The sequence below is a fragment of the Anas platyrhynchos genome, chromosome 7, assembly GCF_047663525.1.
Source record: "Anas platyrhynchos isolate ZD024472 breed Pekin duck chromosome 7, IASCAAS_PekinDuck_T2T, whole genome shotgun sequence".
NCBI lineage: Eukaryota > Metazoa > Chordata > Aves > Anseriformes > Anatidae > Anas > Anas platyrhynchos.
In genome coordinates this window covers 16906829-16934170 of record NC_092593.1, presented here as the reverse complement: position 1 = coordinate 16934170, position 27342 = coordinate 16906829, and the positions used below count along the sequence as shown (strand labels likewise).

The window sequence follows — 27342 nt, the reverse complement described above, 5'->3', positions numbered from 1 at the left end:
GGCTGGGGCTGGGGCTGGGCGTTTTCCCCACCCAGGACCCACGCTGGGCACCCCACGCCCTGCCCTTCGCTATGGCAGGGGGCAGGCACCCACGGGGCATGGAGACAGGTCTGGCACCCCCAGCCTTCCCCACCACGCCTGCTGTATGCCCACGGCCACCACACACCTCTCCAGCACTGAACGGTGCCTTCCCCCCCCCCCTCCATGCAGCATCCCCCCTGCGGAGCACATGGCATCACCCCTCCCCTCCCCTCCCCTCGGTCACATCCTGCCCGCACTGCAGCCAGCTCCTGCCCCTGCTGCTCCTCCTGCTGCCCCGGGCTGGCTTTGTGCTGCAGCACCTGCACCTCCCGTGCTCTGCAGGGCACCGCAGCCCAGGGCTCTGCTGGGCACTCCTGGAGGTGCCAGTGCACAGGGACGTGTGTGTCCAGGGGTGCACGCACTGCGTCAGGAGCTGGTGTGCAAACACACGTGCACATCCATCCCCGAGGCAGAAAGTGCTGCGAGGCGTTGCCATGCCCTGCAGCGTGGCTCTGGCATCATCGCTGCTCTCAGGTTCAGGCTGTGTGCTGCTGTGTGCCCCTGGGCATCAGTGGCAGCCCCCAGAGGCAGGATGAGGCCGTGCCAGCTCAGAGCCACCGCCATGTCCCAGCCCAGGAGCGCAGGGTTGGTGTTTCCTCCACGCCACCACCTGAGCCCCCACAAGCTGCCAAACAGAGCCCTCTGGCAAGGGACACGTCCCCTGCCCTGCCACAGCTCTCAGCGTGGGGGCCCACGCTGCTCCCCCCGCCTGCACCCAGCACACCCCCAGCTGCCCTGGCACTGCCTCTGCAGCAGGCTGCCTGCCACCGGCTCGCATCCCCAGCATGTGTCCGGACACCAGCAGGCTGACAGAGGGGACACCAGGAGCCCCCAGCCCCATTTTGGGGGCCATGCCCAGCCCCGCACAGCCTCTGCTTGCCGCCCCCTCCCCGGCAGGGCGGCGGGGCCAGCTCCTGGTAACTCAACGCACCATGCGTGAAGCGCCCGAAGCGCCGCGAGTGGCCGGTCTTCTGCAAAGGAAAAGAGAAGAGAGCGTTACCCACGGCGCAGCCCCCCGCGCACGCCCGCGGGCACACGCGGCACCGCTCGCACGCCGCACGCCCCCGGGCTACCTGCAGCGCACGCCCCCGGGCGCACGCCCCCCGCACGCAGCCCTGCACGGGTGTAGGTGGGCACGTGCGGCGCATGCCCGGCTGTGCACGCAGCCACACAACCCCCCCACGGTGCTGCTCCCCTCCTGGCACACACCTGGGCACCCTCAGGGCACACACACAGCCCCTGACACGGCCCTGCTGCCCACCCGAAGCCCACCCTATAGCCTGTCCTGTGCCCCAGGGGTGCCCGGCAGCCCCCACACGCTGCCCATGCCCAGGGGTGACAGCGTGCCCCGGGTGCCCAAACGCCCCGCAGCCCCTTCGAAGCCACTGCCTGCGCCAGCGCGGGGCCCAAGCCAGCCAAGCACCTTCCAGGCGCTGGCCCAGACTCAGCCCCGGGCATGGGCCCAGCACGGGGACAGCGTCCCCAGCCTGGCGGTGGCCGTGCCAGCCGTGAGAGGCCGCCTGGCACAAGTGGCACGGGACGGCCAGCCCGCGAGGGGCGGAGGCGTGGGAGCCACGCTCGCCTGCGCTGTCTGGGCAGGAGGGATGGGAGCACGGGGCTGAGGTGCCAGCAGCTCCCTGCCAGCTCCCTGCCAGCTCCCTGCCCTCCTCTGCACCACGGCTCGGGGCTGGCCACACGCTGCCAAGGAGAGACCAGCCCCGGCCACCCTCTGCCGTGCCCGGCGAGCTCGCGGCAGGCAGGGCAGGGGATGTGCAGACAGGCAGGGCTGCCAGCAGCAGTCTGGGCAGCGGGGTCCCCCTGGGACACTAACACCCCGTGCCCTTGTTTCCCTGCCTGGAGCTCTGCGAGGCTCTCCTGCCTCTCCACAGCTCGCAAGCAAGCTCACAAACAGCCAGCCCCAGGGACAGACAGATATCCCCAGGGACAGGCGCCCCCGGGGACAGGCAGCCAGGCACGGCCAGCACTCAGTTGTCCTTGCAAGGGCAGCAGGCTCGTTTTGCAAGCCCCCGGGCTGCCACCACTGCAGCGGCAGCCCCTGGTGGTGGGCAGCCCAAGGGGTCTCCCCCGGCCCCCTCCCTGCCTGCGGCGCTGGCCGGAGGGCAGCAGCTGCACGAGACACATTTGTATTCAGGCTGAGCCAGGCTTCACCTCCCCTCCTCGGCTGACTGTGCCGGTGCTGGCTGGCAGCCCGTCCTCCAGGCCAGGGAAAGACAGATGAGTGATTAACTGCACCATCGGCGGATAATTCCCCCATTAAAAAATGAAAATGCAATTGAGTGCCATTATCGGGTGCTCTCCTGGCTTCCCCGGGGACTGGCGCCACCGGCTCCCCAGCGGGTCTGGTGGCTGCACCCAGCGGGGCCGGGCTGGGCTCCCCACCCCAGGGCTGTGGGGTGCCCCCCTCCGCCCTGCAACAGGTCCCCCCCGCCCGGAGCCCCCCTGGGTGCAGCAGCCCCGCGTGGCTCGGCAGGGAGCAGCACCCAGCCCCGCTCCGGGTGACGCAGGGTCACCTCCCTGCTGCTTTCGAGGAGGGGAGCAGCCCCGGGAAGGAGGTGGAAAGGGGGCAGGAGCAGCTCGGGACAAACCCCACGGGGCCAGGATCTGGGCGAATGGGCCAGCGGTGAGCGGGGGCTGTGCGCCCTGACGGGGATTTTCGTTTGCAGCCCGCACAAAGGGGTGGGGGAGCCCCCCCGGAGCCCGCTCTGTGCCCACAGAGAGGGGGAAAGGAGCCAGCAGGATCAGCACCCGGCTGCAGCCCTGCCCTGCTGCGCGGGGGGGTGAGACCTGGCCCTGCCTCACTTCTCCCCACATCCTGCACAGACCCCCCCTGCCCACACGGGGGGCCTGGAGGGGGGCTTCTCCATCCCTAGCTATGGCCATGGGGTTATGAGGAATGGAGGGGGAGAAGGGGCACTTGGGGCCATGGAGCACGGCCCTCGGAGCCTGCCAGAGCTGGGCACGTGGAGCCCAGCACCGTGCGGTGCCGGTGCCACGGTTGTGGGACAGACGGGGCAGGGGCCGAGGTGAGGCATTGGGTGGCCCTCCTGGTGTCCCCAGCGCACAGCCAGGACCCTGCCCTGCCACGCAGGTGGCCCTGGGCTCGCTGCCCTCTAGGGCAGACGGGGCAGCCAGGCGGTGCCCCAGGGGGAAGGATGCCCCCTTTGGGGCAGGGCTACCACATCCCTGCCGCAGCACGAGGCATCCACGTCCCCAAACACATCCTGCGCCCCTCGGAGGGGGCTGCGGTGACATCCCCTCCCCAGCCCCTGCGGGGACACCGGGCGGGCTGACAGCAGGGTGGCTGCGTGCCCCACACCGGGCGGATGAGCGGGGTGGTCCGGCGTGCCCCACGGGGGGCTCCCTGGAAGGATGCCCCCCATCCTCTCCCCCCGCCGAGGCCGAGTGACGTCCTTGCTCCTTGCTCAGCGGCGGAGCGTGCGGCGAGGCCGCGGAGGAGCTCTGCCTGTGCCAGGCATGCTCCTGACGCGGAGGGGATGACGCATGCAAAGCCTCGGCTCCAGCTCCGTGACCACCGGCGGCGGGGCCGGGGGGGGCACCGAGCCGCCCCCGTTGGCTCCGGAGGGCGCGGAGGGGAGCGGCCGGCCGGGGGGGACCCCACCTCGGGGGGGCACGGCCGTGCTGCCGGGCCCGGGGCCGTGCCCAGCGCGGTGCCGAGCACCTGCCCTGCGCTCCTCCGGGCCACCGCCGGCGTGGCCCCGTTCCCCGGCGGCTCTGCAGGCGGGGCGGGGGCCGGCGATGCCCCGGGGGCCGGGGACCCCCCGTGCGCCGGGCGCGCTCCCTCTCCCCGCCGGCGCCGCCTCCTGCTGCGGGCGCCCGGCGGCGCGGCAGCCCGGAGCCCTTACCTGGAAGCGCTTCTTCACCCAGATCTTCTTCATGCTTCTGCAGAGCCCCGGCGGCCCGGCCCCGGCGGCTCAGGCCCGGCAGGACGCCCGCCCGCTGCCGGCGGGGGGCCGGGGCTCAGCGCGGCGCGGGGCCGGGGCCCCTCCGAGCATCCTCCCCGGCGGCAGCCGGGCACGGCCGAGGGAGAGGAAGGGGCTCGCCGGGTCGGGCTCTCGGGAGGGCTGGGGCTGTGAGCATGAAGCATCACTCGAGCGCTCCTCCCTCCATCCTTCCCCCGCCTGCCTCCGCCTCCGCCTCCCCGCCAGCCCTGGCACGCAGCGGCGGCGGCGGGGGCCGGGCGGGGCGCAGGTGGCGGGGGGCGAGGGGCTCCCGGCCCCCGCTCAGCCCCCTGCCCTGCTCCGTGCCCTGCCGTGCCCTGCGCCCTGCCCCACCGCCCGGGGCACGGGCTCCCCTCCTGCCCCCCTGCGCCCAGCACCCTGGGGCGCAGCCCACGCCGGGGCTCCCACGCGCACCCCAACGCAGATAATGTCCCCAGTGTGCCCACAGACAGGCCAGCTCTGGTGCCCAGTCCAGACCCGCTCAGCACCCCCCAAGCCCTCCACCCACGGGTGACAGCACCAGGCCCCTCTCCGCGCTGTGGGTTTGGGTCCCGGCACTGCTGAGCGTCCCCAGGGTGCCCACACCACCCCTGCCCTGCCCGCCAGGTTCCCGCAGAGGCTGCCAAATTCCCAGCCCAGCAGCCAGCCACACTGCTTCCTCCCACCGCGGGACCCCCGTGGGGACACAGCTGGAGCCTCCCTGTCCCCGTGCTGCTCACCTGTCCCCCGGGGAGGAGCCCCCCCGTGCCGCGCTGCAGGCGGGCATCACGCACACCGGGGCGCACGGCAGCTCTCCTCCCAGCCCCTGCCTCCCAACGTGAAGCTTTTCATGGCTTCATAATAACTTGCAAATTAGCCAGCACAAAGGGAGCTGTTTATACAACATTTCTGACAGCCCCAGGATCCCAGTGATGCTGCGGGGTTTCCACGGAGACCCCGCACGTCAGGCGAGTCACGCGAACGCCAGAGCTGGCACAAAGGGAACCTCCTGCCAGAGCTGGGGGACGCTGCTGTCCCCCGCAGCCTGGCACCCCTGAGCTGAAGCCCCCAGGTACGGGGGCTGGCCGCACATCTGGGTGTCACCCTGCTGCCGCACAGCCCCCCAGCACCTGCTGCCCCATCGGTTCCCTGGGCACGGAGCCCTTCCTGCTGCTGACGATCTGCTGCCCGGCCATCCCCAAGGAATGGAGCCCCTGGGAGAAGCTGGGTCCCCAAAATCCCCTTTCCAGAGGCAGCAGCACCCTGCAAACCCCTCTCCTTGCTGGGTCTCCCCTGCGCTCCCCAGCACGGATCCTGTCCCCACCACACGCTGCATCACCAACCGGCCACCGGCTGTGGCCACCAGCACCATGGGCTCGGTGGCACTGGGTGCTTGAGTAATTGGTGGCTGTGGGTGCACGCAGCTGGCTGGGATGCGAGGAGGGGGTGAGATTTATTTTTTTCCCAGGGGGAAATAGTCACAGCAGGCTCCTGCACGGGGCTGCTCATGGCCTGTGAGAGGGGAATCCTGCAGGCTGGGGCCAGCACGGGATGTGAAGGCGTTGTGCAGGTAAGATCTGCATGGGGACAGACCTTTGGGAACGGGTGTCACCACGCCTGGTACGAGCAGTGCCCATGTTCCCAGCAGCAGGGAGCAGGTCCTGAGTGTGCCACATACTCCCCCAGTCTACAACCTGTCACCATCGTCCCCCTGCCCTTGTCACTGCTCTGCTGGCTGTCCCCTCGCCATGGAGCACAGCATGGCACAGCCTGGCTGCGGGGACACCCCAACTCCCCAGCATCCCCTCCCCTCGCTGCCACTAGAAGGATGCCGAGCGCACGGTGCCCGCTGCAGGCAGAGGACACGGGGACGCAGGACAACAATGTGACCTTGGCTGCGGGTGCTGGGAATGGGGTGGGATGGGAGGGGACATCTCCTCCCCGCCCTGCCGGCACCCAGTGGCCGGGGGACAGGGCGCAGAGGGCACAGGGGGCAGCGGACACGGTGCCGGAGGGGCACGGGCTGTGGGGCAGGAGGAGCAAAGCCCTTCCCAGTGCCACCAGCGCAGGGAGCAGTGGGAGCCGGGGGGCAGCCCCGGGAGGAGGAAGGGGCCGCGGTCCCACACGCAGCCCCGAGCGGCGGTGCTATATTTACTGCATGCGGGCCTGGGTCTCGGCCTCTCGTGTGTAACACAAGCCCTGCAGCCCGCGAGAATCCGAGGGGACGGCACATTCCTCAGCAAAAATAACCCCCCGGCAGCGGGAGAGAGGGCAGGGGTGGAGGTGACTGACTGGACAGCTGCACACGCTGCTCCCCTGCCCGGTCCCCACAGCCCCAGGAGGGGACCCGGCCCCGGGGGGCACCGTGCGAGCCCCATGCCCAGGTGGCTGCAGGCAGAGCCACCTCGGGGAGGTCCCCAAGGCCCCGTCCCCCCTGCACGGCCCAGCCTGGGGACCTGTCCCTGAAACCAAGGTGGCACCAGCTGTGCCAGGCTCAGGTGGGACGTGGCAGCCCCCACAAACACGGTGCACACCCCACGGTGGGGCCAGGGTGGGCACAGTGGGGAGATGGGGCAGAGCTCCGAGGGGAAACTGAGGCAGCCCCGGAGAGAGCCACGGGAAGGAGCTGAAGGCAGAGGGAGGCGTGGGGCTGCGTGCGGCCCCAAAACGCTCTGCAGGGCTGGCAGGGGCTCCAGAGGGAAGGGGCACCTGGCACGAGGCGCAGACACAGCTCTGCGAAGTAAGGGCCTAAAATTAGGCACTGAGATAAACGGCCAGAGGTGCCGAGCCACCGGGGACACTGTCAGCATGGCCGTCCCCACCAGGCTACCACCACCGCACAGCACCAGCCGCAGAGGCCCCACTGCTGGGGAAAAAAACAGGGGGCTAGGGGGGCACTGTGCCAAAACGCACGGAGCCCCCAGAGCGTCCCCCACGCTGCAGGAAGGCTTCACCCCCAGCACCGACAGAGGGATGAGGCCGTGCGGGGCCACCGCACACGGACAGCCCCGTGTGCCTCCGCTGCCCCTGCGCCCAGCCTCTCTGCTCCCCGAGGAGGAAAGGTTACAGGGCGCCGTGATTGCTGAGTGCAGGTGGAGGCGAGCGGAGAGACCCTGCGCTGGGGCCGGGACGGGCAAAGCCAACCTTGAAATAAGATGCAGACCCAGAGCTGGCACGGCGAGGGAGGGCTCGGCTCTTTAAAAGGAGATTAGCTGGAGTTTTTGAGAGGTGATTTAATCCGGCTTACGGGGAAAAATTCAGGAAATGCAGCCGAGAAGTGATACAGGCATTAGCGGGCCTGGAAATGATGGAATTACAGTGGGGACCTGGGAAGGATCTGGGGTCTGCAGACCCCTGAGACCCCAGAGCAGCCTGGTGTTGGTGGCAGTGGGAGAGGGGACACCCCACCCCACCCCACCCCACCTGCACCCACAGGGCCAGGAAATGAGGGAGAACCTGCACTGGTGGTGCAGGGGCAAAAAGGTGGGGCACAGGGGGGGCAGCCCACCCCGGGGACCCCTCCTGGCCAGCCCCACGCGTGTGCTCCCCGATCCCCACGCCAGGCACTGACACACGCAGGGAGAAGAGCAGGAGAAAATCATTAGTGGGGTGGAGCGACAGATTCAGGGCAAGGGATTAGAAGAGCTAAATCGGGCTCGTGCGAGCAAGGGGGAATGCAGAGCCACTGCAGGAGGACCTGCCGGGGCTGAGCGCGGAGCCGGGCAGCACAGAGCCCCCCCACCCCTCCAGCCGTGACCTGAGCCACCTTGGGAGAGCCGGCGTCAGCCCCACGGAGAGCTGCAGCTCAGGGGGAGGAGGAGGAGGCGGAGGACAGGGCTCTGCACCCACCGGAGACCTCTGCACCCCCCAGACACCGGGGACAGGGCCCCTGAGCCCAGAGCAGCACCCTGTCCTGCTGGGGCACCTTGCGCCCATCTGGCCATAGCCTGACCCACAGAGCACCCAGGGAACAAGGACAGGGTGTCCCTGCCCGGCCCTGCCACCAGTGGGACACCCACGGCCCCTGGAGAGCCAGGGGAGCCCCCCGAGCAGCCGGAGCCTCGGTGCTGGGTGCCGGCGAGCCCATGCGCCGGGGCCTGGCAGGGTGTCAGGGCAGGGCTGCAGGGCCATGGCACGGCTCCTCCATTTCACATGACGCCCCGTCTCACCGCACAGCTCCCGGCACGGACAAAATGGACTCAGGGGAACAGCACGCCGAGCCCCACGGCCTGGCCTGCTGCCTCCTGGGGGTGCTGCGCCTGCAAACCCCCACCAAACCCCTCAGCACGGCCTCCCCAGCCTCTCCAGCACGGGTCCCTCTGCACCTGGGCATTAAGCTCCGTCCCACTCCCTCCTGAAGCCTCCCCAGCAAAGGGCTGGGGATGTGGCACTCACGGCACAGAGAGTGCAGTGCCCTGGGGCAGGGCTCAGCCACCTCTCTGCCCCCAGGGTGGCTTTTTGGAGGCTGTTTGCTCCAGGCACAGCATGCCCGCAGCCCCAGCGCTGGCTCGGAGGAGCGCCCGGGGCAGGGTGACATTAACCCAGCTCGCAGCCCCGGCTGCTCCAGAAACGTGGCCGCCAGGGCCGGAGGCTGGGAATCGGGAGCAGGGAGACGTGCGTCAGCACAACGGGAACGGGCACCGGGGGAATCAGGCGGTGCCCAAGGCAGAGGCAGGGCTCGGGCTGGTGGCACCAGGCAGAGACACGCTGCTTGTCAGAGCACCAGAGCAGGGTGAAGCCCACGGTGCAGAGAGCCTCGGGCACCCCACACACACAGCACCATGCTCCGTGTCCCCCCAGCAGCACCATCCCCAAAGTGGTGCAGCGTGCAGTGACCCCACAGCTCCCTGTGCACCTCTGTCCCCACAGCACGCTCCATGGCAGCAGGAGCACCTTCCTCTGCCCTGCAGGGATGCTCCCCACGGCAAAACCCCTGCACCCTCCTCGCCCACAGCCCCAAGGCTCACACGGCCGCCCTCTCACAGCAGGGGACAGTGGCATGTGGGGACAGTGCCATCGCAGTCCCCACACCAACACATCTCAGGGCAGCACCACCACGTGCTCCCCAACAGCGCTGCCTCCCCACACCCCAGGGATTCGGCATCTGTCCCCAGGCAGCAGGGGCTGCATCTACGAGCACAAGGTAGCCATGGGGCTCTGAAAACTCATCAATGACTGGCTCCTCCCACTGCTAATTAACCACCAGGCCCTGCCCACTGCACTGCACAGGCTCCTCCCTCCTTCATCAGCCCCCTCCCCCAGCTCCCCACACCTCGTGTCCCAGTCCCCCCAGTTCCCCCAGTGACACCACGGCCACCTGTGCCCACGGGGGTGGCTCGGGTGGGTGACAGGGGCCACGGGAGGTGGCACTGCCGGTGCCGTGCACCCATGCCGGGGGGTCTCTGTCTCTCTGTCTCTCTCTCCTGCTGCCCCACGCAGGCCCACCACCACGTGCCCCTGCCACCCGCATGCCCGGCGCTGGCACCCTGCCTGTCCTGGCAGTGGGTGCTGCAGCCACATGCTCGCTCCCAGCCCGCTGAGCTGCCCTGCTGCCACCGGCACCACCACACCAGCCTGCGGCGGGGTGGGCACAGCGGAGCCCAGCCCCGGCTGGCTCCCGGGCATGCAGTACGGGGGAACTGCAAAGCACAGCCACCACACTCGGCACAGGGCTGCCGGTGTCCGCAGGGAAGCCGGAGCAGCGATGCCGGGACAGCGCAGCCCTTACCTTCCATGTCAATGATGGCCAGCACGGCGCTGGTCATGGCCTCTCCGCGCTCGTTCTCGGCGATGCACGTGTAGACGCCGGCGTCCTCCTTCTTGCTGTCGCGGATCCACAGCGTGCCGTACTCCTCCTCGCGCGGGGCGAGCTGCTCCTCGTTCCTGTACCAGCGCAGGCTGGGCCGGGGGTTCCCCACCGCCACCACCCGCAGCCGGATGTCACAGCCCGTGCCGATGGCCGCGTTCTTCAGCTTCCGCACGAAGGCCGGCGCCGCCAGGCGAGCGGGGCCCCCCTCGGCCGCCCCCTGCTCCGCCGTGACCTTGGCTCTCTTCGGGGGGATGCCGGGGCTCGGCGGGGCCGCCCCTGCTCTCCCCATCGGCCGCCCGGGCTCCCCGCCGGCCCCGCTCGTGCCGCCGCGTGCCCGCGCTCGGTGCATGGCGCACGGCTCCCCGGTGCGCTCTGGCAGCCCTGCAGCCCCGACCCCACAGCCCCGCGCCCCTCTTCTCTTCTCGGGCCGCTGGGTGCCTGCCAAGGGGTGCCGGCGGTGAGGCGGCTCCCCGCTCCAGGTGCCGTCCGCTTCGGTGCCTCCCCCCGGCCGGCCACAGCCCCGAAGGTCGCAGTGCCGTGGGCAAGCTGGGGGCTATTTTTAGGCCGGGGGCTCAGGTTGCTGCTCGCTGCGTCGCCGGTCACCGAGCACCCTGGGTGGTGCCGCACCCCCGCCCCATGCTCTGCCGCGACCCCGGCCCTCCCCGCGCCTCGGCACCTGCTCCGCCGCCTGCCCCGGTGCGGGTCCCGCGGGTGCCGGCGCTGCCCCGGTGCTGGGGCCGTGGTGTCCCCCCCTCGCCCGTCCCGCGCGGCCCCCGCAGAGCTGCGCTCCCTCTGCCCCCTCTCCTCAAGTGGCAGCTGCCTCTGATATGTCACATTCCTTGGCCGGGCTCCCCCTCTCCGCGCCCGCCACGCCGGCCCTGCCGCACAGCTCCGCTTGCAAAGATAGAAAGGGGCCAGCGCCTTGCCATATTAGCAGCGAGGCCGGGGGGGAGGGAAGCAGCCTTCCCCATCGCCGGCTGTGTCACCGGATCAGGACAGAGAGACCCTGGTGGCATGCGGAGGGAAAGGACACCCTAATGCTTCCTGCAACGCGAGACCCCGCGCAGGAGCCGGGGGCCGGCTGGCGGTGAGGCCGGGCAGGATCCGGCCCCGCAGGGCTCTCGAGGGGGCCGTGGGCACGGGGAGCAAAGGGATGATGGCTGGGGGTCCCCATGTCCCTTTTGGCCCCAAACCAGCCCTGTGCATGCAGCAAAACCCCTTCTCTCTGCGCCCTGCCTCTCTGCCCCAGCTCGCAGCAGGCAGGGCGTGCCAGGAGCAGCAGCACCCCGCTGTCGGGATTTTGGGGTGCCCCCGGGGATCCCAAAAGCTGGGTTCCCTACAGCCAGCAGCCACGCGTGGCACCTCGCCACCCCCTGGCAAGGCAGGGCTTCCCCGGCTGGTGGATTTATGGCACCCGCCTCGTCACCTGGCCCCAGCCACCCTCGCCAGGGGCTGTAAATCTGGGCGAGAGGACGGGAGCAGCGCGGCACAGCGCTTCCCCTGGCTGGCTGCGCCACAGCCCGCGGCCACCAGCCCAAGGGCACCGTCATTAGTGGCACAGCCCCAGGGCTGGCGTGCCGACTGCCAGGGGGGCTGGCGGGCAGCCGGGATGCCCCGGGACGTGCCGGGGTGGGGGTCCCTGCTACCCACACCCAGGCCTCCATGGGGCTGGGGGCTGGAGGAAAAGCCAGGAGCCTTGGGGCACCTCTTGGAGAGCCTTGGGGCACTGCTGGCCGGGCAGGGACAGGGCTGCCCGGTGTCATCCCTCCCCGGGACAGTGCCCGATGCCACAGGGCCACCTGCTGGACGCAGCCCTTGAGGTCTGACCCCCTCCAGCCCTCGCTGGCTGGCCCCATGGCCAAATCTGGGGATCCCCACGCTGGCACCAGGCTGGGGGCTGCGCTGCCTCTCTGGTGGCAGCCCCACCCTCGCTGCTGGTGGCAGCACCCCGCAGCTGGCTGGTCCCCACGGGGACCCCAGAGCCCCTGAGAACCTGCGCAGGGCTCAGCACCCTTGGGACACCCCCAGGAGTGGGGCTGGGGACCCCACAACCACAGGCGGTGAGATGTTTTGGGGTGCCTGCAGTGTGAGCGACCCACTTTTTGGGGAGATCCTGGATGATGACGCAGGGGGATGTGCGAGGCCGGCCCTCGTCCCTTCTGCTTCAGCAAGGGGGGACCCAGTGATGCCCCCCGGGTGCCGCCACCCCCCCACCCCCCCGTCCAACCCCCCAGAGCAGCACTCGGAGGCCGGGCAATGCTCCGCTGTTTATTTCAGCCGCCTGAAGAGTCACGTACACGCGGTGGGGTGGGGGTGCAGTGGGGCGAGGGGTGGGGGCGCCTGCCCTGGCCCCCGGGCCTCTCTCCGGCTCCTCTCTTCCTCTCCCCCCTCTCTCCCACTCACTCACTCCTCCTCTCTCCCGTGTCCACCTACGGGTTTCCTCTCGGCTCACCCAGCCCGGCCGTCCCTGCGCAGCCTCCTGCTGCCGGGGACCCCCTGCATGGGGTGGGGGCCGGGCGCTGCCCTCAGCCCCTCGGGGCTGCCTCTGGGGCAGGGGGGCGGCAACATGGGCTGGGTGCACCCCAGCCTCTCCCCATCCCCGGCACCGCTGCGGCCCCCCCAGGAGAAACGCCAGCTCCGGGGCGGGCGGCGGTGCCGGCACGGGGAGACGGGTCCTGCTCCTGCGGGACCGACCCCGAGCCTGTGCCCGGTTTGGGAGGGGGCTGCGGGGCGCGGGGGGATCCAGAACCCGCTGCTGGGACCCTCCGGCTCTCCGGCGAGCTGGCCGAGGCCACCACCTGCTCCCCCCACCCCGTCCTGCCTGTCCCCTCCGTCCCTTGCTGCCGCCCCCCGGCCCGGCCCTGATCCTGACGCTGGCTGCCAAGCTGCAAAGCGCTGCGAAGCCGAAGGAGAGAGCCCGGGGGTGTAGGGGGGAGCCCGGGCCGTGCCCGGGGGGCTGGGGAGGGGGGGGGATAGGACTGGGGAGATGGGGGTCAGGACAGGGGCTGGGCGCCGGGGCGGCGGGACGGAGGAAGGGACAGAAGGTGCCGCTGGGCAGCGTCGTCTACAGCACCTCGTGCTGCTGCTGGGTCGCCTCGCTCACCACCTGCGGGGAGAGGCGGCGTCAGGAGCTGCGGTGGCCCCCCCGGCGCCAGCCCCCAGCCCCACGAGGGGGCCAGGCACCGAGCGCGGCCCCCGCCTCGCCTCCGGCCCCGTGCTCACCTCCCCATCCCGGGTCTCGATGGTCTTGATCATCACGGTCTTCTTGGTGTGCACTTCGGAGCCGCGCTGCTCCGGGCTGGTCTCTGCGGGCAGGGGACAAGGGGGTGGCACCAGGGTGGTGGCGGCCACCGTGGGGAATGTGTGGCACGGGGGGGGTGGTTGGGTTGGGGGCAGTGGGGCCGTTCTCCACGTGCCCTGCTACCGACAGGGTCTCCAGGAGCCCAGGGTCACCCCCGGCTCATGGCAAGCACCCACGGGACCCCCGAGGACCTGCCCAAAGCCACCCGAGTGCGTCCCCAAGGGGGGGCCGAGCCCCCTCCCCAACTCACCTCTGAAATTGAGCGCGGAGGCGAAGGCCTGGTGCATGGGGATGCTGATCCTGCAGGGACACAGACCCAGGGACAGCTCAGCGCCAGCCCTCGCAGCGGGGTGGCAGCCCCCCAGGCACCACAACCCCACCGCTGCCCCCCTCATCCTGCCCCCCTGCACCCCTCACCGGTTTTCCTCTCCCTCCAGCAGCTTGCGGTACGTGGCGATCTCCACGTCCAGGGCCATCTTGACGTTGAGCAGGTCCTGGTACTCGCGCAGGTGCCGGGCCATCTCGTCCTTCAGGTGCCGGATCTCCTCCTCCAGCCGCGCGATGGTGTCCTGGTAGCCGCCCGCCTCCCCTGCAAAGCGCTCCTCCATCTCCCGCATCTGGCGCATCAGCGAGTCGTTCTGGGGGGACAGCGGGGTCAGCGGGCTGCTGGGGGGCTGGGGGGCACCTGGGGTAGGAGCTGGGCTGGGTGCCAGGGCTATGGGCATTGAATCTTTGGGGTTTTTGGGGTACCCCAAGCAGTGGGGACCCCGGGTCAAGCTGATGTGGGGTTATCACCCTCAGCAGGCTGGGCAGGGGGCGGGTGAGAGTCCCACCCAGCATGTCCCAGGGTGCCAAAATAACCCCTCGCAGGGCTCCAAGGAGGGAGGAGAGCCCAGCGCCCCGGCAAGGCCACCCTTGGTGGGTGGGGAGCGGTGCAGGAGCACAGGACAGCTGCCGGGGGGGGGGCACTGCCACCCTGGTGGCTCCTGGCCGGCTCCTGTGCCCGTGCCCGTGCCAGACCGGGACCGCTGCGCCCTGTTTGTTTGTAATTCCCACCCTGCAACCAGACACCCCGTGCCCTGCTCCGGTCTGCCTGGAGCCTCCCGGGCTGGGGCACCTTCTGCAGTGCGCACAGACACCAGGGCTGTGCCAAAACCCGTTGCAGAGCCAGGTGAGGCGCTGCTGCCCCAAATTTCGGGAATGTCCCCCCACAGCAGCAGCCCTGAGGGCTGTGAGGAGCCCCGAGGTCCCCGGGCACCCTGGAGCCACGTTCCCCTCCCGGGAGGCAGGCTTCGCTCCGCGCTGCCCGCGGCTCACCGTGCCCTTCAGGGCGTCGATCTCGCAGGTGTAGGACTGGATCTGGTGCCGGTACTCCAGCATCTCCTGCTTGGCCTGCCGCAGCGCGTCGTTGTTCTTGTTGGCCGCCTGCGTCAGGTCGTTCACCTGGGGAGATTCGGGGCTCAGCGGGTGCGCTCAGCGGGCAGGATGCCACCCGCCACCCGCGGCCACCCACGCGCGCACCTTGGACTTGTACCACTCCTCAGCCTCGGCGATGTTCTTGGCGGCGATGCTCTCGTACTGTGCGCGGATGTCCCGCAGCGCAGCCGTCAGGTCGGGCTTGGAGATGTCCATCTCCACCTGGATGTGCTGCTCCTGCAGCTGGGCCTGCAGCTCCCGGATTTCCTGGGGGCACACGGGGAGAGGCGTCAGGGCACCTGCTCCGTGTCCCCAGCCCCGGGGGTGCCCGCGGGAAGCGGGGCTGTGCGGGACCTACCTCTTCGTGCACCTTCTTGAGGAAGGCGATCTCCTCCTGCAGGGACTCGATGCGTCTCTCCAGGTCGATGCGTGCCAGCGTGGCCGCGTCCACGTCCTGGGGGGCACGGAGAGGTTGTGGTGACAAGTGCCAGCGGGGGGACGGGGAGGGCGGGGGTCCCAGCCGTGCCGAGTGGCCGGGCATTTAGGGGTGCAGGTACTCACAGCTCTGAAAGCGGCCAGGTTGTTCTCAGCCTCCTCCTTCAGCTGGATCTCCTCTTGCAGCCTGGGGGCAGAGAGGGGGGCATTAGGGGGATCCGGATGGAACCCCGTCACCCCCGTGCCACTGTCCCCGCTTGCTGTCCCCGAGCTCAGCGAGGCCTGGTGGGAACAGGGCGAATTGTCCTGCGCTCCCGGCAGGCAGAGGGAGGGCTGGCGGGGGGCCAGGGGCTCTTCCTCCCATTCCCTATTATAGTCATCGGCAGCGGGAGCACAAAGGCATGAGGTCAGCTCGGTGCCACGCTCACTGCCCCGGCCCTTATAGGGACGAGTGGCCGGCAGCCGGGGGCACGGGGGGCCTGAGGGACGGCCACCAGCTGAGCCCGTCGTGGGGACGGCAGCAGAGTGAGCTGGGCACGCAGCTCGGGGTACGGGGCAGCGGGGGGAGGCACAGCGGGTCACTGGGTTTGGGGATCTCCTCAGTGCTGTGGGGGCAGCTCTGGGATGTGCCCGGGGAGGGGTGCAGGTGCCCCAGGACGTGGCTCTCGGAGCCTCAGGGGGATGGCGATGCCCAACCATGCTGGCACAGAGGGCAGCAGGAACCTGACACCCGTTTGCCCTGCGCCCTGCTCCTCCCCTGAGATTTGGGGTCGTCCTTCCAGGAGCTGGGACAGCAGGGTGGCAGGAGAGCCCCGCGGCCCCCAGCCTCACCGCAACAGGGGTCCCAGCTCCCACTGCTGCTCCTGCCTGTCTGGGGCAGGGGCTGCTGCTCTGGGTGGGGGGCAGCAGGCTGGGTCACCCAGGAGATGGGTACACCAGCCCCCTCGCCCATGTCCCCCCAGAGACACAGCAGCCAGGGGGAAGCTGCACCCAGCATCAGGGGTGCTGCCTGGTGCCATGGGGACCCATGGGGGTCCCTCAGCACAGCCGTCCCTCTGGCTGTCCCCCCCAGCCCCAGCAGGGCCTGCAACATCCCCGGGGAGGCCGGGGGGTCCCTGCAGCTCCCCTGGCACCACGGGCACCCACGGCAGACCTGGCACCCCTGGCCTGCGGAAGCACGGCTGCTTCCTCCGCTCCCTCCTTCGCATCCGGAGCCGGTGGAGCACCCCCACACCCATCTTGCTTCCGCCTGCCCGGCTGCCCCTGTCCGTCTGTCCATCTCTCTCTCTATCTGTCCATCCCCCAGAGCTCAGCACACTCACGGGCTGGCTGCCCCTTCCTGGTGGGAGCAGGGCAGGGCTCCCTGATCCCACAGCTCTGGGGGTCCCGTGCCATCGCAGCGCGGTTCCCTGGGAAGGGAGGGCGCAGGGGACACCCCCAGCTGCTGGGGACGTCCTCCCCGCTGGGTGCTCCCTGGGCACCTCACAAGGGTTGGTCAGCACCGGCACAGGGGGTGCTGGTGCCCTCCTCCCTCCCAGGACTCGCAGGACCATGGTGCAGACCCAGCAGGTGGCCAGCCAGCGAGGGCCGTGGCCAGGGAGATGGGGCAAGGACACGGGGATGGAGAAGGGGCCACGACGGCAGCGAGCACCCAAGGGGGTGCCGGGGAGCCGTACCCAGGGCTGGAGCCGTCCCCAGGGACGGAGCCACGGGGCGGAGAGGCAAGGGCCCCCCTCACCTCTGCTTGAGCTTCTGCAGGTCATCCAGCAGGTTGTCGCGCTCCACCTCCACGCGTGCCCGCTGGCCGGTCAGCGCGTCCACCTGGCGCCGGAGCTCCCGCAGCTCCTCCTCGTACATCTCGGCCACGCGGGTGGGCTCCTTGCCCCGCAGGCGGTTCACCTCGGCCACCATCAGGGCGTTCTGCTGCTCCAGGAAGCGCACCTTCTCGATGTAGTTGGCGAAGCGGTCATTGAGCTCCTGCAGCTCCACCTTCTCGTTGGTGCGGGTCTGGAGGAACTCCTGGTTCATGGCATCGGCCAGGCTGAAGTCCAGCAGCTCGCCGGCACCTTGGTAGGCGCTCTGGTAGGTGCGCAGGGGCGTCACGCGGGTGGTGCGGAAGGTGGAGTAGCTGGGCACGGCCGAGGTGCGCGACACCTGGTAGACGCGGGAGGTGACGGAGCTGCCGCTGCCCTTGCTCCCGAAGGAGGCGCGGGGGAAGACCGGGGAGGTGCCGCCGAAGGTGCGGCGGTAGGAAGAGACCCGCTGGCTGGAGGAGTAGGACTGGCTCATGGTGGCGGCGGTGGAGGCGGCAGTGGAGGCGGCGAGGCTGGAGCAGGGAGCAGGGAGCAGGAGCAGGAGCAGGGCTGGCGAGCGGCCGGAGCTCGGCGAGGCGTCGGGAAGGGACCCGCGCCGCCGCTATTTGTATCCTGCTGACATCACCGGCCCCTCCTGCTCCGGGACAGCTGGGGGATGCTGGGGGGGACGGCCGACAGCCCCCGCCCCCCAGTGCTCACCTGCGGGCACCGCTGGGCCACGGCCCCCCCATGGCCCCCTCGTGGCTCACAGCCCCTCCTGGGCACCCCCAGGCACCCCAAAACCTCCCGCTGGTGTGACTGCCCCCCGTGTCCCCCTCTGCTCTGCCCCACCCTGGGCAATGTCCCCAGGGGAACAAGGAGAGGATCGGGGGGCAGCGGATGGTGACCCCCCCAGATCCCCCATGGGGTGCAGTGCCCCCCCACAGGGGTGCCCATGCAGACAGATGATGTGGGGGGGAAGGAAGGGGGCTCAGCCATTCGCACCATCACTTGCCCCTCCTGGAGCCCAGACCCCATGTCCCGGTGGGCACACTCCCCAAATTGGCCTTGGGCACCCCAAAATGTCCCCGGCACCCCAAAATGTCCCCATTAGCACCCTGACCTGCCCCATGGCAAGAGGCCCAGGCTCGGCTCCCTGCTTGGGGCCGGATAACAGTGTCCCCCCTCGAGGACCTGCCCCACAGAGAGGGGGACACAGGGGTCCCTTTGGAGGGGGCAACGTGGGGGGCCCTGCCCTGAGTGTGCTTGGGCCGACCCCCCCGGGCAGACCCCCCCTTTCTGACACAGAGGGGTCCGGGGTGGGGCCGGGCACCCGCGGGGAGGTGCTGAGTGACCCCGAGCAGGTGCCGGGGTGCGGAGCGCTCGGTGGCGGTGACATCAGCGGGTCCCGGCCCCGGCACATTCCCGAAGCAGCAGGCACCCAACCAAAATAGCCTCCCTGCTCATCCGCGTGGGACATGCGTGGTATTTATAGCCGGGGGAGGCACCCTCTTAACCCTGCTTGTGCCGGGAGCATGGACGGGGACCCTGCCCGGGGCAGCCCCAACACCCTGGTCCCCGTCACCCCACGAGCAGGGCGAGGTCCCCGGGAGCAGCAGGCTCTGCCCTGTCTCCTCAGCCTTCCCCTTGACCCTGCAGTGCTTTGGGGAGCAGAACGCCCAGCCTAACTCCCCAAAACGTCCCAGGGTGGGGCTGTGCTGGGGGCACCCCCTCCTCTCCAAGCCCTGCTGACCCCCTGCCCTGCCCACCCCAGGCTGCTTTGTCCAGCAGCAGCTGGCACGGCCCCAGTGCCACCGTCCCCAGGGTGTCCTGGGGGTGGACACGGCGGTGCCACCGGGCGCGTGGTGACTCAGCAGCAGGAGCAGCGCTCAGCCTCGCACGCCGCGCACCTCCTGGCCCTCTGCGCCAGCTGCAGCGCGGGCACCGAGCCGTGCCAGGGCCTGGAGGCTGCATCCTGCACTGCCCCGGCTCCCTGCCAGCCTGGGGGGCAGCGAGGGTCTGGGTGCCATGGCTGTAAGGTGGGCAGAAGCTGGAGGCCCCAAATCTAGGCTGTGCCCCCCCTTCAAGCCCTCCCAAGCTCTGGAGCCCCTCCAGGCTGCTTAGACACAGCGTAATGCCGTGGCTTCCCGGACGGTGCACGCTGCCTGGCGGAGCCTGCCTTTAAAAGGGAAGGTATTTCCAGATGGGGCTGTTTCATCCCAGCACGGGGTGAGTGGGGGGGGGTGGGGGAAGATGGAAAAACATACAGCATCCTTCCTCCTCCTGGCCCTGCTCCCGGAGTGCCCGGCGCATCCCTGACCCCGCACGTGCGCCCTGCCCGCCCCACGGCGCCTCGGGCAGGCAGGGTGGGACGCCAGCCCCTGGCTCGGGCGCAGAGGGGCACAGGGGACCCCACGCTGGCACGGGGAGCCTGCCCCACTGCTCTGCTGCCCCTTCCCCTCACCCCATCTGCAGGGTTGGGGTGCTCCTGGGTGCTGCTGGGCGCAGGGGAAGCAGCTCCAAGGGGTTAAGGAGCTGCGTGGCGCTGATCCTGCTGTGGGAGAAGCTTTCTGAAGTGGCCTTTCCTCAGCCGCCCCGACAGCCTTCCGGGACATCTCCGCGAGGGCAGAGGCCCCGCAGCTGGCGTGGACAGGCGGACGCCTCTTAGGAAATCCCCTTCCCCGAGGAGCAGGCACAGGAAAGGGGCGGGGAGGAGCAGGAAGGAGGGGTAGGGGTGCACTGGCACCCCCAGAGAGGGACCCTCCGCCGCACCGGGGGGCTAACTCCTCTCTGCACCCCAGGGGCATGGCAGGGGCTTGTGGGGTCCCTCCTGTTGGGGAGGATGCCCAGCATCACCCAGCGGCCGTGCAGCTCCAGCCCGGGCCAGGCTGACCCAGCCCGAGCCTGGGAACGGGGCCCCAAGCCCCACTGCTGGCTTGGCCCCAGCTCCCTTAGGGCCCTGGGATGGGGCCGTAGCGGGAAGACGTCGGGAGCTGGAACGTCAAACAAGGCCCGTGAGCCAAGCCAGCTGCATCCCGCAGCCGCCCCTCCTCCCCGGCCCTCCTCCCCGCTGCTCCCCCAGGATTTAAGGAGCGCGGGGAGCCGGGCACAGCCTCCCCGGGGCTGCGGGCACCGGGGGCCTGGAGCCGGGCAGGGTGCGGGGTCGGGGCGCCGGCTCCATCCCGGTGCCCGAGCACAGCTCCGCGTGCCACCGGGGCCACCCGGCTGCGCGTGCCCCTGGCGAGCAGGGGTGACCGGGTGGATGGGAATGAAGCACCAGGGCGGCGTCCACCCCCTCCTTGCTGGCCCCCGGCCCTCTCCCTGCGTCCCGCTCCTTTTACAGCCACGAGCCTCCCCGGCGCCTTTACCCTAAGAGGGAAGGACCGTGCGCCCATTCCCCGGCGCTGACAGGCCCGGGGCGCGTGCTATTGTCTAAATAGGAGATCGCGCTCCTTCCCCGCCTGGACCACGGCCCAGGCAGCGTGCCGGGGTCCCCGGAGGTTGTGGGGGCACCGCAGGCTGCAGCCCACCGCCCGCTGCTCCCCTCGGCTGCCCCCGGGGTTGGGGATGCTGGGGGTCACTGCCGGTACCCAAGCACCATGGGGATGCTGGGGGTACCTGGCTGACCCCACAGCACGTGTGGATGCTGGGGATGGCCAGCTATCCCCCATAATTTACAGGGATGCTGGGGCATGTTTACTTGCCCCCTGTGGTCCACGTAGATACCTGAGGCCAGTTGTTGCCTCTGTGGCCCATGAGGATGCTGGGGGAGGCCCTGTTGCCCCCAGGGCCCGTGCGGATGCCTGCACTGATCCCGGCCACCCTCATGATCCGCACGGGTACTGGTGATGCTCACTCGACCCTCATCCCGTGGGGATACCCCACTGTCCCCACAGCCCTCGGGGGTGGTCCCCTCCCCTCGTGGCCATGGGGACGCAGCCCAGCTGCCCTCAGTCCGCACAGCCCCACGATAACTGGCCGCCCTGGTGCTCCAGGAGGATGCTGGGGGTGCCTGCACAGCCCCGCTGGCACCAGCCGTGCCAGTGAGATGAGGTAGTGCCTGCAGCCCGGCACGCCACGTGGCTGGAGGCTCACGTAAGGCAGAGGCCGTGCGCTCAGCCCGCAGCAATGCCGGGCGGTGACAACACTTCCCCATGCTCGGGCACGTGGCCGGGGCTGCGTGGGTGCCGTCCCTGCCCCAGTCCTGGCAGAGCAGGGGTCCGGGCTGCAGAAGCAGGGGCAGCCCTTCCCCTTCCCCTTCCCCTTCCCAGGGCTCCCGCTGTGTTTACACACCCCTCCCGGGCCATCTCTCCCTTAACTCTTTCCTGTGGGCTCAGCTCTGCCTGCCCGATCCCAGAGCCACCAGCCAGCCCAGGGAAGGCTTCCCAGTGCCCAGCCCACACCCTGCTGGTCCCTGCACTGCTCAGCACCCTGCTCGCCGCCAGCCACCCCTGGGGATGTGCATGAGCCCTGCAAGCACCCCAAGGAGGAGCTGGAGCTGGCTCCGTGGGGCTGGTGGGGCTGCCTGGGGCTCCTGCAGCACCGGGGGGGCTGTGGGACACGGCTGTTCAGGAGCAGGAGCAGATCCTCCTGATGGGGTGGGGGGTGGCTGCGGCAGGTGCGGCACAGACCCCAGCACCCAGCCAGGGGTGAGTCAGAGAGTGCCCAGAAATAGACTCCCAGAGCTTTTTCGGGAAGCCCCCGTGGCTCCGGGAATAGCTGCCGCATGCCAAGGCGCTGCCCTTTGCTCGCCGCTCCTGGGGCTGGGCAGGGGCCACACCCGGCCCTGCCACTCACCCACGCCCCCATCCTGGGCACCCCCACCCCCGGGACCCCCACTCTGGGGACCCTAACCCCAAGGCACCCCCCGATCCCACACCCAGCCACTGGGTGGGGACACATCCATCCGGGGCACCCGCACCCTACAGGCACCCCCATCCCGGGATCCCCATGGGTTCCGGGGTCACACCTGATCCGGGCACCCTCTTCGGAAATGTCCCCAGAGCTGGGCCCCAAGCAGCCGGGTGCCCGTAGCAGTGGGGGTGATGGTGGCAGGAGGAGCAGGGGGTGGTGGCACAGGGTGCCCTCGGCAGGAGGGTGAAGGGCAAGGTGCCGGGCGCCCAGCCCTGCCCTGGGGCAGCGTTGGGCCCCGTGTTTTGCTGTGGTGGCTGCGGTTGACATGGAGACCCCCCAGCTGTCTGCTCGCGGGGTGCCAGGAGGTGGGGGCACTTGTTCCCCTCCGGGGGGGGGAGAGGCAGGTGCTGGGGGCTGGGAGCATAAATCCGGAGCTGTCGTGAGCTGCCGGCACGGCAGGTCCTGGGGTCAGGGGCAGCAGCACCGCCAGTTTCCAGTCCCCCAGACACGGACGACGTCTCAGGCTAACGGTGCCCGTGCTGGTGACTCAGGAGCTGGGAATCCGGCTGGCACCCAGCTCCTAGCCCCTGCGTGCCACTCGCAGGCTGCCATGTGTGTCCCACCCTGGGCCACGCAGCTTTCAGGGAAAACAGAGCCCTGCTGGGAACTGAGGGCTGTGCTGGGGGGAGCCCTCATGCTGCTGACCCCGACCCGTGCCGGGGGATGAGGTGAGGGCAGGAGCCACCCTGACTGGTCCCATTCCGGGCTGCCCCAGCTGGCACAGCACGGCGGGCAGCACCGCCACGGTCCCCTGCTGGATGTGGCACCGAGGGGCAGCGCTGAAGCAGCGCCACGGGGAGCAGTGCCCCCAGTCACCGACCCCAGAGCAACGCAGCGTGCACAGGATGGGCACAGGGGTGTCAGCGAGGGCATCCCCTGCTCGCACGCTGCCGGGAGCTGCAGCACCCTTGGGTATCACATCCCGAGGGGGGGCCCCACCCCACCCCTGCCCCGTGGCTCCCACCGCAGGGCGCAGGGCGCAGGGCGCAGGGCGCAGGGCGCACGGTGCAAGGTGCACGGGGAGGGTGCCCGGCGCCCGGTGCCCGGTGCAAGGTGCAGGGAGCAGGGTGCAGGAGGCACGGCGCTGCCCGGGAGCTGGGGGGGGGCCGGGGGAGGGCTGCCCGCTGTCTCCGCTCCTCCGCGGCACCGGGGGGCGCACGGGCGCGGGGCGGAACGAGCCGGGTGGCGGCGGCCATGCAGGTACCGGGCGGGAGGGAGCTGCGGGGACGGGGTCCCCCCCCCCGGGAGGGGGGCTGGAGGGCTCCAGCCGCCGTCGGGGCGCGGCTGGGGGGGGTCTGGGGGTGTCCGAGCCCCGGGGTGACCCCGCTGCCGCTCCCCGCAGGCGGCGACCCAAGCCCCGAAGCAGGCCGTGCAGGCGGCGGCGCAGGAGCTGGTGAGGTTCGTGAACCGGAGCCCCTCGCCCTACCATGGTAAGGAACCCTAAACCCCCCCCTCTTCCCGCATCCCCCTCCCCAAAACCCCCCCGGTAACGGCGCCTTTTCCCCCCGCAGCCGTGGCCGAGTGCCGCAGCCGGCTGCTGCAGGCTGGCTTCCAGGAGCTGAAGGAGACGGAGCACTGGGACATCCGCCCCGCCAGCAAGGTGGGCTGGGGGCTCGCAGCCCCCGGGGGAGCCGTGGAGGTGGCGGCGAGGTGGGGAGCCCCCCCGCCTGCCTCTGCCCGCAGTACTTTGTCACCAGGAACCACTCGACGCTCATCGCCTTCGCCGTGGGGGGACGCTTCCAGCCGGGGAACGGCTTCAGCCTGCTCGGGGCGCACACCGACAGCCCCTGCCTCAGGGTGAGTGAGCACCGGCAGTGCCCGGACACGTTTGGTGGGCGAAAGGGGAGCTCTCCCCGAGGTCCCCGGGGTGTCGCGGTGCCGCTGATATCTCTGCCCTCGCCCAGGTGAAGCGGCGCTCCAAGCGGGGCCAGGTGGGCACGGTGCAGGTCGGGGTGGAGACCTATGGAGGGGGCATCTGGAACACTTGGTTCGACCGCGACCTCACGGTGGCAGGCAGGGTGATCGTGAAGGTGAGCCCTGGCGCAGGGGTGGTGGCTGGGGTGCGTGCCCTCGCCCCCAGCGGGCTCTGCTGCCGCCCCCGTGGCCCCGCAGGGCGGCCCAGCAGCGCTCAGTGTGTTCCAGGAGCCGAGCACGGGGCGCCTGGAGCAGCGCCTGGTGCACGTGGAGCGCCCCGTCCTGCGCATCCCCCACCTGGCCATCCACCTGCAGCGCAGCGTCAATGAGAGCTTCGGGCCCAACACCGAGCACCACCTGTAAGTCCTGGGCTCAGCACCCTCCTCTCTGCCCTCGGTGAGGCAGCGACTCCCTGGGAGCAGGGCAGGCACACCGGGAGGGCACACTCGTGTGTGACCTGGGCAGGGGGGCCGAGCAAAGCCCCGTTTGCTGATGGCACCATCTCCCCGCAGGGTCCCCATTCTGGCCACTGCTGTGCAGGAGGAGCTGGAAAAGGAGGTGCTGATGGAGGGCACGCCGTGCAGCGCTGCCGCCCAGGTGAGCCAGGCATCCAGGACAGGAGGAGGCTCGTGCCAGCACCTCCATGTGCCACCTTTTGGTCACCAGCCCTCAAGTTCCCCTTCTCCCCATTCCCTGCTGGTTACCCCGAGCTTCACCACGTACACTGCACACCTGCTCCACTCCGTTCCCAGCCATCAAAAAAAAAGGGGGGCGGCCCCCAAAAAGCTCTCACGGGTGGCTTCCCTGTGCTCCCTGGGGAGATGGCACGGTGGGGAGGCTTCCCGGCAGCCTGCCCACAGCCCTGCTTCCTCCCCAGACAGAGCGGCACAGCCCTGTGCTGCTTTCCCTGCTCTGCTCCCAGCTGGGGGTGAAACCGGAGCAGATCGTGGAGCTGGAGCTGTGCCTGGCGGACACGCAGCCAGCGGTGAGTCGGGGCAGGAGCCTCCCTGCCCGCACGCAGCGTGCCTGCACAGGCTGTGCTGGGAGCAGAGCCCGCTGCGAGGAGGTGGCTCGCGAGGGGCCGGGTTTGGGACGCATCCAGCGTTCTCCTGGTGACCCCAAGCTCCTGCCTTGCCTCATGTCCTGCTCCTCGCTCTCTGCCGGCAGACTCTCGGTGGTGCCTTTGACGAGTTCATCTTCTCCCCGCGCCTGGACAATCTGCACAGCTGCTTCTGTGCCCTGCAGGTGAGCGGAGCAGGAAGGGAGCCTTGGGACTGCAACGTGGCCCCCGTGGGACTCGGTTTGGCTTCACAGGGCCATGAGCTGGTTCCCAGAGGGGTTTTGCACATCAGAGGACCCAGGGCTGGATGGGAGCTGCGCTGTGTGCGAGGTGTTCCCAGCAGCTCCCGAGCGTGCCAGCTTCCCAGCCCCTCTCCCTGCTGCTTTGTGCTCTCCTGGGGAAATCCCCACCAGCTCCGTGTTGAGTTTCCCAGGATGGGGCAGCACTCAGGCTGGTGCCCTTTCTCCTCCTCCATCCCTCCAGGCCTTGATCGACTCGTGCACAGCTCCCTCCTCCCTCTCCCAGGAGCCCAACGTGCGTCTCATTGCGCTCTACGACAACGAGGAGGTGAGGGCACGGCCGGGGGGGCTGGCACACAGAGGGACTCCGTCCTCTTTGCTCTCCCTTACCAGGGTCTGAGGGACAAGACGGGCTTTGCTCACCCCACCACAACGCCCTGTCCCCTGGGTGCATTGTGCTGACGCTGTCCTGGCAGGTGGGCTCGGAGAGCGCGCAGGGCGCGGAGTCCCTGCTGACCGAGCTGGTGCTGCGCCGGATCTCGGCGACGCCGCAAAACCTCACGGCCTTCGAGGAGGCTGTGGCCAAGTCCTACATGATCAGCGCGGACATGGCCCACGCCGTGCACCCCAACTACGTGTGAGTATGCGGGAGCCCTGCCCCTCGCCGGGGGGCACCTCTCTCCCCGCGGCAGGAGGGAGGGCTGCAGCGTGAAGCTCTTTTGCAGAGACAAGCACGAGGAGAATCACCGGCCAGCCTTCCACAAGGTGAGCACAGCCTCTGCTTCGTGCCAGCCCCGCTGCTGTCCTGCAGCAGCGCGAGGCACCCGGCCGCTCCCCAGAGTGCAGCCCTGGGGTCCAATTCCGGTGTTTGTACTTTGTCCTGCCGCACAGCCCGGCTGTGCCATTTATCCTGAGTTATCCTGAGCTGCCTGGAAATGCAGCCCTCGCCCTGGAGCCCTTCCTGGCTCAGAGCTGGGGCTGTCCTGGGGAGGAGTGAACAGTGTAGTGGCATGGGTTTGGGCATCTCTCCGGGGCACTCCTAAGCCTGGATGCATGGCATATTCCTGGTTGGAGCCCAGACCTCACCGTGCCTTCCCTTGCTCAGGGCCCCGTGATCAAAGTGAACAGCAACCAGCGCTACGCCTCCACGGCCGTCACCGAGGCGATCATCCGGGACATCGCCGCCCGCGTGGGCGTCCCCCTGCAGGTGAGTGGCCCTGCCGAGCCCCCCGAGGGAGGCTGCGGGGCGCCGGGGGCAGCTGCCGAGGCCGTGTCCCCCCGCAGGAGTTCATGGTGCGCAACGACACGCCCTGCGGCACCACCATCGGCCCCATCCTGGCGTCCCGCCTGGGGCTGCGCGTGCTGGACATGGGCTGCCCGCAGCTGGCCATGCACTCCATCCGCGAGATGTGCTGCACCTCGGGGGTGCTGCAGAGCATCACCCTCTTCAAGGTGAGCCCGGTGCCCCCCACACACACCCCTTACCCCCACAAAGCCCTATCCCCGCTGCTCCACGTCCCCGTGTTCCTGCATCCCCATCTACCCCCCACCTCGGGTCCCACCTTGCCGTGCTCCCCCCTTCCAGCGGTGCCCCCTCTCCCCCCCCTCCATCCCAGCCTCCCCGCTGCCTGCCATCCCCAAATGGTTCCTATGGCAACCGGCGCTGCCTTGACTCAGCGCTGGGTTTCCATGGCGACGCGGTCCTGCTCCGTGCGTGGCGGGGGCTGCGCTGCCACCGTGCCCCCCCCGTGGCAGGGGGGCTCCCCCTGATGGGCTGCCTCCTTCCAGGCCTTCTTCGAGCTCCTGCCATCGGTCGGCGGCAGCCTGCTGGGGGACTGAGGGCAGCGCGGGGGCTGCCCGGGGGGGCTCAGCCCCGATTAAAGCTCCTCTGGTCTCAGCAGCGTGTCCCTGCCTGTGGCTGCGGTGCGAAAGGAGGGCTGGGGGGGTACGGGGGGGGGTCAGCAGTGGGGGTGCAGGGTGGGAGGTGACAGGGGGAGGGGACGGGGGGAGGGGACGGGGGGAGGGGGCAGGGGGGGCACAGGGCAGGGGGTTCCCGCCCCCCCCGTGCCGCGTTCCCGCGCTGCGGCCCCGGGCGCGCCACGCCGGCTTTCCCGCGGGACCGGGGTGTGAGGGCGTGGCCCGGCGCTCGCCGCCCATTGGCCCGGCCCAGGGGGGCGTGTCCCGGAGGGAGCCAATCGCGGCGCGGCGCGCGGACACACCCCCGGGGAGGGGGCGTGGCTCGCCCCGGGGGCCGCAGCGATTGGCAGCGGCGCGGGGCGGGACGGATTTGGCGCCGCTCCGCCGGGCGGGAGGGGAAGGGAGGGGAGGGGGGGAGAGAAATAAGTCGCGGGCTCCCATTGGCCGAGGCGCGGCGGCGGGCCGGCCGTGATTGGCTGGGCGGCGCTGGGGGGCGTGTCCGGC

At 70.2% G+C, this 27342-nt stretch overlaps 3 protein-coding genes across 11 annotated transcripts in view; 1 reads left to right on the top strand and 2 right to left on the bottom strand.

Annotated features, from left to right (window-relative positions):
• The window catches only part of SPEG (striated muscle enriched protein kinase), a 33891-nt gene extending 23225 nt beyond the window's left edge, over positions 1-10666 (bottom strand). For 2 of the 8 annotated variants that reach the window (XM_038181892.2, XM_072040832.1), the window contains exon 1: positions 9769-10666. In XM_038181892.2, the coding sequence (XP_038037820.2) occupies positions 9769-10198 (430 nt within the window). In that variant the 5' untranslated portion in view covers positions 10199-10666. Of the gene's footprint in view, positions 1-1012; positions 3937-3965; positions 4374-9768 lie in introns of those variants that run through there. The other 6 variants (XM_072040831.1, XM_072040830.1, XM_072040834.1 and 3 more) reach the window with 6 other exon arrangements.
• Positions 10667-12104: 1438 nt separating this feature from the next.
• DES (desmin) lies at positions 12105-17422 on the bottom strand. The gene is made up of 9 exons (XM_038181897.2): positions 16740-17422; positions 15128-15188; positions 14925-15020; positions 14672-14833; positions 14468-14593; positions 13568-13788; positions 13401-13450; positions 13072-13154; positions 12105-12955 (listed from the first exon to the last, which is right to left on the bottom strand). Exons 1-9 carry the CDS (start codon positions 17288-17290, stop codon positions 12914-12916), a joined length of 1392 nt encoding a protein of 463 aa, XP_038037825.1. The 5' UTR covers positions 17291-17422; the 3' UTR covers positions 12105-12913.
• On the top strand, positions 15380-26818 carry DNPEP (aspartyl aminopeptidase). 2 transcript variants are annotated; one of them, XM_038181895.2, is made up of 15 exons: positions 15380-15549; positions 23051-23138; positions 23220-23308; positions 23392-23505; positions 23613-23738; positions 23851-23981; positions 24135-24219; positions 24500-24607; positions 24790-24867; positions 25166-25249; positions 25398-25558; positions 25647-25686; positions 26027-26128; positions 26206-26373; positions 26710-26818. In XM_038181895.2, the coding sequence occupies exons 1-15, from the start codon at positions 15403-15405 to the stop codon at positions 26758-26760; spliced, it is 1572 nt and encodes a 523-aa protein (XP_038037823.1). In that variant the 5' UTR covers positions 15380-15402; the 3' UTR covers positions 26761-26818. The 2 variants fall into 2 exon arrangements, with proteins under 2 accessions (XP_038037823.1, XP_038037824.1); XM_038181896.2 differs by lacking the exon at positions 15380-15549 and adding an exon at positions 22758-22908.
• Positions 26819-27342: the final 524 nt, after the last annotated feature.